Here is a 10428-nt window from a genome sequence, read left to right on the forward strand (position 1 = left end):
TTCTTCTTAATCCAATCACAAAATATTTATATTTAGTCTTTTAAATTTTTTTTGTGTAGTTTATTTATACATAATTTTATTTTCTGAATAAAAACAAAAATAAAAATAAATAATTAGAATCACTTTTAATTTTATATTACTAATTCTCTTTTTAATTTAACTATTATTTTTAATATCAAAATGAGTGTTTATTTTATTGTCTTATAATTTAATATATATCATATAAAATCATTATATGATAATTATTATATATAAGTATTCAAGTAACACTTTTATAGAACGATAAGAATAAAATTATTAAAATAAATAATAAAAATTTAAATTTTATTTTTAAATTAAAATTAAAATTAAAATTATTATTTTATAACACATATCATAGTATAAAATATCATTACATTAATTAAAATTAACTCTATTGTGATTTTTTTTTGTCAAACATCACATTTCTAGAAGTGTTTTATATACACGTGTAGCATCCAAATTGATATTGATTGATTAAACGATTGGAACTTAATTTTTTTTTGGTTAAATTTTAGAAGATAAATAGACAAGTGTCAAATGATAAATAGTGTGGAGTATTATTAAAGATTAATGATTCACCGAAAATGATTGTGTATATTTAAGACACTCATTGATATTTATTAAATAATTCTTAAATAAAAAATTTGACTTGATAGTATTACTAATAATGCACCTTCATGAGCTCTGTCACAAAAGATATGCAAAAATAATTGGGCAAGAATAAAAAATTTGCAGTTATTATGATGTGTCATATAATTAATCAGAATCCTTTTGAGAATTGAAATTGTTAAGATTAGATTTTGTGTCTGATTCATTTTGAGGACACTGTTTATGATTTGAATTTATAATTTTTTCTACATTAATGTCAATAACTCTTACAATTTTACTGATATAAGCATAAATCCTACCTTTGAGTCAACTAACCTTAAGCACTTTTTTTGTGTAATAAAATACTTAAATATTCTCATATAAAAATATTATAATAGATCATAATCAAACACCTTTTGAAATATAATTAAAGACCCAATACATCACTTTAGACATAACAAAAAACATAAGAAATTAGTAAAGGTATTTCCGATTAATAACTAAAATAATACACCATGAGTTATATACCAAGTTATAATTTGTATATTATAGAATTTTCATTGTTTTTATTTTTTTTTTCAGAAAAAAATATTTTGATACAAGTGAATTTCATGATTTTTGGTAAATTTGATTAATAGAAATGAGAATTTGATTTCAGGTTGAGAATATACCATTTTTTTAAACTTTAAAAGAAACTTTTCTTATGAGCCTATTTTACATAGGATTTCACATAGTGACAATAATTTTCATCAGTCACTAGCACATCTGCTTATATTTGACTTTCAATTATTAAATTTTTTTACACATAAAGTATTAAAACTCAAAATTAGTTTTTCATTTTAAAAATGAATTCTCGTGCATTGCACGGGGTTATCTACTATAGTTGAATATGATTTAGGAGAAATATATATATATATATATATATAAAGGTGATAGGTAAAAAAAAATAATTGTAAACCAACTTGAAAGTACAAACTAGCATGTTAACATTAACAATGTGTTAATTGAATAAAAAGATACTTACCATTCATGCATTTTCCTTTTTAATTAATTTCTTGAAAGTAGAATAAATTCCTCCAAATAGAAGCTATATTTTCATACAACAAGCAGGTCATGAGTATATAGTCATGCTCAATAATTTACAAAATTAACTAGACTTGTAATAAAACAAACATTTCATAGCAAAAAACATATTGCAATCCATCCGAACACACAATCCACAATACAATTACACATGAAAATAAATATTTATGAAGTTATTTCATCATTTCAACAAATACATAGAGGGCCTAGTAACAGTTGGTGCTGATAGCTCCGTATGCTCTAAACTCGCTGCTCGTGTGTCTCTTAGGCGTGGCCTAACTTCCTGGAAAACATAGCAAAAAAATGGAAACAAAAAACAAAAAATAAAAAAACGACAATGTGATTATCAGTTATATTAAAGCCAACTAAATATTGACTAGCCATCAATATAGTTTATAACTAGAGGATTAATTCAGTATCATTGAATAAATATGGCACAACTTTAATGCTTTTGTTAGGTTTGCAATGGCAGAGCACATCATCATCACTGTTATTACAAGATTTGCAAAATTATTGTTGGAGTGAATGACTTCTGCAAGAAAAGAAAAGAAAAGAAAAGAAAAGAAAAAAAAAAAATGTATATAGGAATAGAAGTTGGATATAATCAAACAGAAAAGGATCAGAAGGTAAAGCTAATTTTTGGATCATTTTATTTATCAGTGACAACTAAACATATAGTGGATGTCAAGCCATTGCATGGTCAAAAATTAGGGTGGCAATAGAAGTTACCATATAGATAGATCTTGAGACCAATGAGCTGAAGATTGCTTGCAACATAGACCTGCACATGTGTATTATAATTATAAAATAGACCTAAGAAAACCCACAAAACTCAAGCAAATAGCAAGTGTGTGCTTAAATCAGCTTATGCAGGATTTGAAGAAAAAAAAAATGTCTAACTTGTTAGCAAAGATCAAGACACAAAAAGATAAGACAACAAAATTGAAAAAAAATACTTACCGTTTACCTCTGAAGCCTCCTTTGCAGTCTAGCCATACCCAGTGCACTTGTAACATAAAACCAATTCTTTATCCGGTCCAAGAACTCGAAATAGGCATGTCTAGATGGTTTGTTAAAAATCATAGTGCCAAAAACTGTCCAAAATCCAAGGGTAAAACCTAGCCCCATACTAATGTAAAATCCAGTGGTAATAAACTTGTCATCATCTTCTTGAACAAGAACTGGAGGTTGCACAACTATTTCTTCTCCTGGACATTTATTTGGAAGTGGAAGCCCACAAAGTTCAGGGTTTCCTGAGTATACAGAGGAATCAAAGCTTTGCAATTGAGTGCTTATTGGGATTTTTCCTGACAACCTGTTATTTGATAAATTCAACACACTGAGAAAATTTAGATCAGCGAGGCTGGTAGGAATTGCGCCAGAAAGCTCATTTGTAGACAAGTCAAGAGAATCCAACAATTTCATATGACCAACTTCTTGGATGATATTTCCTGTTAAACTGTTTTGTGATAGGTCAAAGAAACCAACCCTACAAGACTCCCAACTTGTTTAGGAACTTTCCCAGCAAGTTTATTGCTAGAAAGATCAATGCTTTTTAGTAGTCCCAAAGTAGTTCTGTATTCCGATTCTTGTCCTTTCCACAGCACCAAAGCATTGTCAATATAGCTGCCACCTTGATAACCTTTGCCAAGATATGTCAAATAATAAAAAGAAAGGGTTGCACTAGAACTCTTACTTTCCACCATGGCTGTAAAATTGTCAAAACAGTTTGGTATGTTTCCTGATAAACGATTTTGGGAGAAGTCCAAAATTTGAATTTGGTTAAGATGACATATATGTCGAGGGATGCTTCCCTCAAACTCATTGGATCGTAGACTCAGAACAATTAAACTTGTTAGGTGTGCCCCTATCCATACTGGTACTTTTCCTGTGAATCTATTTCCTCCCAGATCAATCATCGTTAACTTTGTGCATCTCTTTAGTGAAGAAGGAACTTCCCCAGAGAAATTGTTGTTACGCAAGTGCAAAGTTTGAATCTGGCCTAGGGAACCCATTGAGCTCGGAATTTTTCCATACAAATTATTGTATGCCAAATTAATGATGGATAGTGCTTTGAGGTGCACCCAACTGCTCGGAAGCTCTCCTGATAGTAAGTTATTTGAGAGGTCAAGATAGGTGAGCTCCATACCCGCATTTGCACATAAGAAAGAAAGTGAACCTGAGAACTTATTTTTGGAGAGATTCAAAAGTGTTACATTAGGAGGAACTAGTGGTATTGGACCCATGAAATGATTCGAACTTAAATCTATAGTAGGATAGCCACGATACTTCAATGAGAGATCAGGTAACAAGCCTTTGATCAGATTGTTAGAGAGATTTAAAGAAATCAAACCTGGGGATAGATCCCATAACCAATTAGGAACAACATCTGAAATTCCATTACTTGAGATATCAAGCTCAGAGAGGTTATTTTGCGTTTGAAGCCATTTTGGAAAATGAGGCCCTAGCTTACAAGATGACAACATTATAGTATCGAGTTGGAAAGGAGGAACCCAATCAGAACTGAAGTTAAAAGTTAATGAGTTTGAAGAAAATAAAAAAAACTTCAAACTGGAGAGATTAGAAGCGACACTGAAAAACTCAAGCTTGGAAAGTTTTCCAATATTTCTGTGCATGGTCCCATTCAATTGGTTGTGTCCAAGCTGTAACTCTGTCAATGATGGAAACATTGAAAGGTCAGGTAGTGACCCTATAATTTGGTTTCCATATAACCGAAGTTGTCCAAAAGTTTCTGGGATGGACCCACTTAATTGATTATAGCCAACAGACAATTCTCTTAAGGAAGAAAATCTTGTAAAATCAGGCAATGGACCACTAAGTCGATTGTCATCCACAAGCAAAGCCTGCAGTGAGCCCTCTACCCCAGACAACTTTTGAAGGAACTGATGAAATTCTTCAGTTAAATTGTTTCCAGACAGATGTAAAGATTGCAAACGAGTTAAATTTGCAAAGGATTTTGGAAGGGCACCTTCAAGATGATTGTAACCAAGACTGATATTTGTGAGGGAAATCATGCCTCCAAAAGAATCAGGAATCGGACCTTTTAACTGGTTACCAAAAAGGTCTACATCGATAAGGCTACTACTAAAGTTGAACAACCAACTGTATATTGAAGAAGAGAGATAATTGCCAGATAGATCAAGTACAGAAAGAGACATGGAAAAATTAAATGGAAGTGAGGGATGAGTGATGTCAGTAAGTCTACAATCCCTTAAACTTAACTCTTTTAGGAGAGGGAGATTATAGATAGATTGAATCCAGTCGACTGCTTTACTGAGGTTAACAGAACTAAGGTCCAAGTGACTTAATAAAGAAAGATGAGAAAGCAGCTCAAGATTTTCACACTTAAGATTAGAATTGTAGCCAAGATTAAGATACTGTAAGTTAGAAAGGTTGCTTAACTTTGTGATGTGGCTATGAAAATTGTTTCCACTGAGGTCCAAATACTTCAAATGTTGCAATTCAAGCAATGAAGTACTAATCTTACCATGCAGTGGATGATAAGAAGCATCGAACGATAAATGAAGATCGAGCATGGTGACATGACCAGTGTGGTTGTTGCACCCAACTCCATTCCATTCGCAACAATCTTTTTTATCTTCTTCACTCCCTCAAGATGAGAGACGACCATAATCATCGATAAGAGCATCTTTAAACTTGAGCAGAGCTTGTCTTTCCCTCTGTATGCACTTGGTTTTAGCATCTTCTTCAACTCTTGAGGAGAGTCCAAGAGCAGGTTTCATGCATAGTAAAAGTGAAACAACGACAAACACATGGAGAAATTGATGAAAATTTTCAACAATCACCGTTTTCATGAACATGTTCATGATAAGATGATGCAGCAAAAATTAATACCAAGATGAAGTAGCAAATACACCAAGAAATGAGGATTTGCAATTTTTGGTTTTCTGATTTTTATTTGCCATGGAATGACCACCTTTTATATTGTAGTTGCACCAATAATTGTCAACTCATTCAAGACTTTTTTTTAAAATTTTTTTATTTTTAAAAATCGGTTGAAAAGTATTTACAAAAAAGAGAACTATTCTATCAACCACATCACTAGCCTAACAATAGTTAAAAAGTCAATCATCACCAAACCGAACAATTAATCACCAATCACCATACTCAAAACTCAACAACCATCATTATTTACATATGATACAACCCCATAATGAAAAAGAAATAAACAACACAAATATCATACTCTTATCCATAAAAGTTAAACCACAATCACATATCACAAAATACTATACAACCACTAAGTTAAAGGGTTGAGTGGTTAATTCAAGATTTGGTTGCTTGAACACGCTTGTCATATATTGCTACTTTGAAATCCCACTTTGTTTAGTAGAATTTTGGTGATTTTGCGAAAAAATAATGTATAAGAAAGAAATTTAGGAGCATCTTTCAAAATAATTTTAATTTTCATAGAGGTGTAAGTGGATCAGTATAAGTAAAAATTATGACATAGCATACAACTCCCACTTGCATCCACTAGGAAATAATAATAATAATAATAATAAGAGAAAATAATTTTCTGTAACTAAAAGTGGCAAATTAAAGGGGACAAGGTACAACTACCTTAGTGACTCTGAATTTTCAGCAATTAAATTTAGACTATTTTTGAATAATCAAAAAAAGATTAAAAAACAACTTAAAAATAAATAAGAATGGTTTGTAAGAATGTTTTCAAACACATTTCTTTTGCCATTTTAACCATGTTCTTAGACCATGTGAACAATTCATTTGGATACTCCGAAATATTCCCCAACTATGTGCGTGGAAGATATGTATGTCATTTGGTGTGAATTTCATCAAACGTATATTTTCAAAATTGTTTTACAATTGATGACTTTAAAATTATCTTACGAAAAAATTAAACTGATTCAGATATTTAAATCTCAAAAAACATAAATAAATTTTATTCATCTTTTTTATTTATAAATTATATATTTTTTATAGGAGCATTACGTGTGCACCAGTCGCTAGTATGGGCATTGTGTTTGTTCAATTTATGTGATAGGATTAAACAAGAAAACAAATTAATCTCCCAAAAATTAAATCCTAAGAGGCCGAATATGTTACCCTAACCCCTACCCTTACTTATCCTCGTGACCATTTGTGTAAACAAACAAGGGATAAGGCGCAAGTTTTCCTATCCTGACCCGTTATCCACAGTTCTCTCTTTTTGGGTTTAATTTGCAGTTCTCTCTTTTTGGGTTTAATTTGCCTAATCTAACTTCTTTATGTTGGATTTCTCTCAATTCTTTTGTAAAATTACTCTCTATTCTTGGTAAATAACAATTTGGTTCACACAATTTTTTTTTTTCTTGGTTCTGTTTCATTGTAAATTTTAAAATTGAAATTTCTCAAACCAAAGTTAACTTGAATAATAAGATCCCACGTAAACAACCAAGTGCTCTTAAATTCGAGTCTTTTTCACTTGATATGTGAAGCTAGCCGTGATCGTACATATCGAGGATTTACCCTGGTCTTATAGAAGGTATAAGGTCACCGATTCCTTATTAACAACACAATAAGATTACATTTATCAAATTTTTAAATCATATTATACATATCGCTATTATCTTGTTAATATAATAGGTTTCACCACTATTATATATCTCCAATGTAATACTAACAATTAAATTGACATATCAAATGGTACAATAATGTGGTCAAAATAGATAATCATTCTAACATTACTTTAAAAAAAAGGTCAACAAATCTCAAAACCCAATTTCACCGAGCCCAACTGGTTTGTTTTTGTAGTCTTAATGAAATGACAGATATTAGAGGGCATTTATGGTTATAATGCAAGTCAAGTAATGCAACCTTGTTTCATCACCAATCACATTCAGTCCAAATTATACTTTGAAATGTATTTAATTGGTTAATGGTAAGAAAATGACCTTTGAAAATTGTGGAAATTCTATCAAAGCGAGCGGCGTGATTACAGGGCCGGTCTGACTTCGTGAGGGTTTAAGGCGACTTTAAAAAAGAAGGCCCTTCTACATATTTATAAACAAAAATAATAAATAAAAAGTTGTTTAGATTTTTTAGCTTGTACCAACACAAAATTTATTTACATATATAAATACTAAAATTAGTAATTTCCTACATGTTCTATGCACGAAAATTATTTAAAATATTAGGTTATTTGAAAATATTGTATTAGTGAATAATTTGATTATAATTTATTTTTTACAATAATTATAATATTGCACTTTCTAAACAATTTTATTTAATTTTTATAATTCATATAATCATAGTTATTGAGGTAGACATAAATCATAATTATTGAAATAGATTTTGGACATTTTTTATGGGTAACATTATTAACCTTCAAATTGACTATGGTGTGTTTACCACGGTAAGTGAACAAAATTGTTTGTGAATAGATTTGAACTTGGCTCGGTAAGGGTTCATTGGAACTCGATTTTTTATTTATTTTTTATTTTTTTGCGTTTGAGCTAGATCTTGAGCTCGTTAAAATCTTAATAAATAAATCCAAATATACCAAAGCTCGGCTTGTTAGCGGACTCGTTTAACATTTATTATTTATATATTTAAAAAATGTAAATGTAAACAATAGCTAACAATATATAATACATTTATATAATAGTAATGGTAGACATAATTATTTTAGTAAAATATTTACTTTTCTTTTAGTATGTTTATATATATTGTGTATATGATTATATAATCAAAGTTTCAATTGTAATTTTAGTCTCATACGTAAATATGAATTTATAATTTTTTTGACTAGTTAAGGTTTGCGAACAGGCTCGAGCTTGAGTCAAGCCTAAGCCAACTCGGCTCGAGTTTGGTTCGTTAAATTTCTATTAAGCTCGAGTTCGAATTTGTTAAAATCTTAATAAATAAATCTAAACATATTAAAGCCTGGCTCAGCTAGGCTCTTTTGCAACCCTAAGTGTGTTTGATAAAATTCAAAAATTAAAATCTAAAAATTAAAAGTTAAATAAATTTTTTAATCAAAATAATTGTTTCGTATTTGTTGAAATTTAAGTAGGGGTTGTATTAATTGGTGATGATATGGTGAGATAATTGTGACGATAATGGTAAAGGGGCGGTAGTGATTTTATTTTTATTTTTATTTTCATCAATAAAAAGGTAATATTTTATTTAAAAATAAAATACTACAAGATAACATGGAAAACATGAAAATGCATCAATTACAAAAAAGCACCTAACCAACCAATGAAAACAAAACTCCTAATATAACCTAAACTCAGGGTTGTATTGAGTATGATAAGTGAGAGGGTAATTTATAAGTAAATTGAGCCGAGCTGGGTAATGGGCCGTTCTGTGGGCCGCAGTAAGAAGGGCTGAGTAAAAGGGCCTTGTAGTTAGCTCGGTCCAAAAAAGAACCATGCAGTTAGCTCAGTCACCTCAGTCGGAGTGGTAATCAGCTCGGCCACAGTGTTTTGGACCGAGGTATTATGGCTTCTTAAGGTGGACCTTGCTATGGTTAGCGCAGTCAGAGCTTGCTGTAGTTACCTCGGTCTTTAACGGACACAACTGAGGTACAAGTGAATGAGGGCCGAGCTATGAGTTGCATGTGAAGGTACTAGTTTGAGTATGACAAAGAAGTATTGTTAGCTCGGTCGCATTGTCATCCAATCGTAGTAAAACCATCTCACTTGGTTTAAGCAGTGAGGGGGGTGTTGAAGGATAAGCATTATCTTTCTGGAGTGTGATTCCTAGGAGGACTCTATATGGAGGAATAAGAGTTCTACTAGGATTGTGCTACACGGAACCTATAAAAGCTCATAACATAACCTATGGAAGAGGTAACGCACAACTTTGATTCCCGAATACACAGAGCTTTTGTCTATTTGTCCATTTTGCTGACTTAGGCATCGGAGAGGTATCCGGCACTCATCCGCCGGCTAGCTCACGTTTGTGTTTTCAGGGAGTAAAGCGACGACGTTTGGAGGAGCGCAGACTTGATCAACAGGATTATACGAGAACATTATTTCTTGCTCGTACAATTGGCGTCATCTGTGGGAATTCCAGAAAGAACAAAACCTCTTGATCAAGTTTTTCCTCTCTAAATTGGAGGTAATGGCGCACAATGAAGATTTGCCGCAGTCCGCTATCGATGGACAAACCCCGGAGGGGGGTGGGAGGCGCGAAGGTTTGCCTTCTATCCCTCCCATGGCGAATTTAGAGCCTCAGCGACAGAACCCCCGAAGGGATGCAAGGGGGAGGCGGACTAACAGCCCCCGTCGTTCTCAAAGTCTTGAAAGACAGAGGCGGAGGATGGACCTTCAAGTTTTGGAAGATCGCGTGAAGGAGCAGAAAGAGTTGATACAACGGATGGCAGCGGACATGGAGTCTATGAAGCGCCAGATAAAAGGAAAAGGGGTAGCGGTAGGAGAGGGGCGCAAAAATAACACGCCCCCTCGCCACTCGGAAGATCGTGGTAGGCATACCACACCATCGCAAGCAAAGAGTAGGAGCCTAAGAATAGGCGACACTCAATCAAGGACTTCCAAGACTCGTTACTCCAGGTCGGAGAGAACGAGAACGGAGAGGTCTTATACTGAGGGAAGCACCTATCGGCCCTCGTAGACGCACCAAACGTCATCTAGGCACTCGGAGTTGCCCAGATCATCTGACTTGCGAATGGTGCTTAAAGAAAGGGCACGATGGAAGGAGGATACCAGGGCACGCGACCCGCGCAGA

The 10428-nt window shown here is 32.8% G+C and overlaps 2 protein-coding genes across 3 annotated transcripts; both read right to left on the reverse strand.

The window, feature by feature from the left end:
• Window positions 1-1783: 1783 nt before the first annotated feature.
• LOC114260930 (receptor-like protein EIX2) lies at window positions 1784-6118 on the reverse strand. Of its 2 annotated transcripts, none has more exons than XM_082922749.1 (3): window positions 2653-6118; window positions 2422-2473; window positions 1784-1975 (listed from the first exon to the last, which is right to left on the reverse strand). In XM_082922749.1, exon 1 carries the CDS (start codon window positions 5247-5249, stop codon window positions 3147-3149), a length of 2103 nt encoding a protein of 700 aa, XP_082778875.1. In that variant the 5' UTR covers window positions 5250-6118; the 3' UTR covers window positions 1784-1975; window positions 2422-2473; window positions 2653-3146. The 2 variants fall into 2 exon arrangements, with proteins under 2 accessions (XP_082778875.1, XP_082778882.1); XM_082922756.1 differs by lacking the exon at window positions 1784-1975 and adding an exon at window positions 1982-2224.
• Window positions 1874-3117, reverse strand: LOC145801144 (receptor-like protein EIX2). The gene is made up of 3 exons (XM_082891732.1): window positions 2660-3117; window positions 2422-2473; window positions 1874-1975 (listed from the first exon to the last, which is right to left on the reverse strand). Exons 1-3 carry the CDS (start codon window positions 3115-3117, stop codon window positions 1874-1876), a joined length of 612 nt encoding a protein of 203 aa, XP_082747858.1.
• Window positions 6119-10428: the final 4310 nt, after the last annotated feature.

The sequence above is a fragment of the Camellia sinensis genome, chromosome 1 (genome assembly GCF_055761805.1).
Source record: "Camellia sinensis isolate YWXY chromosome 1, ASM5576180v1, whole genome shotgun sequence".
Taxonomy (NCBI): domain Eukaryota; kingdom Viridiplantae; phylum Streptophyta; class Magnoliopsida; order Ericales; family Theaceae; genus Camellia; species Camellia sinensis.

Excerpts from the sequence above, each read along its gene's own strand:
- LOC145801144 (XM_082891732.1), bottom strand. The coding sequence starts at position 3,117 with ATGAAATTGTTGGATTCTCTTGACTTGTCTACAAATGAGCTTTCTGGC. Across the intron at positions 2,474-2,659 it reads CTGCAAAGGAGGCTTCAGAG|GTCTATGTTGCAAGCAATCT; the intron begins GTAAACGGTAAG and ends ACACATGTGCAG. Across the intron at positions 1,976-2,421 it reads TCTCAAGATCTATCTATATG|GAAGTTAGGCCACGCCTAAG; the intron begins GTAACTTCTATT and ends TATGTTTTCCAG.
- LOC114260930 (XM_082922749.1), bottom strand. The coding sequence starts at position 5,249 with ATGCTCGATCTTCATTTATCGTTCGATGCTTCTTATCATCCACTGCAT.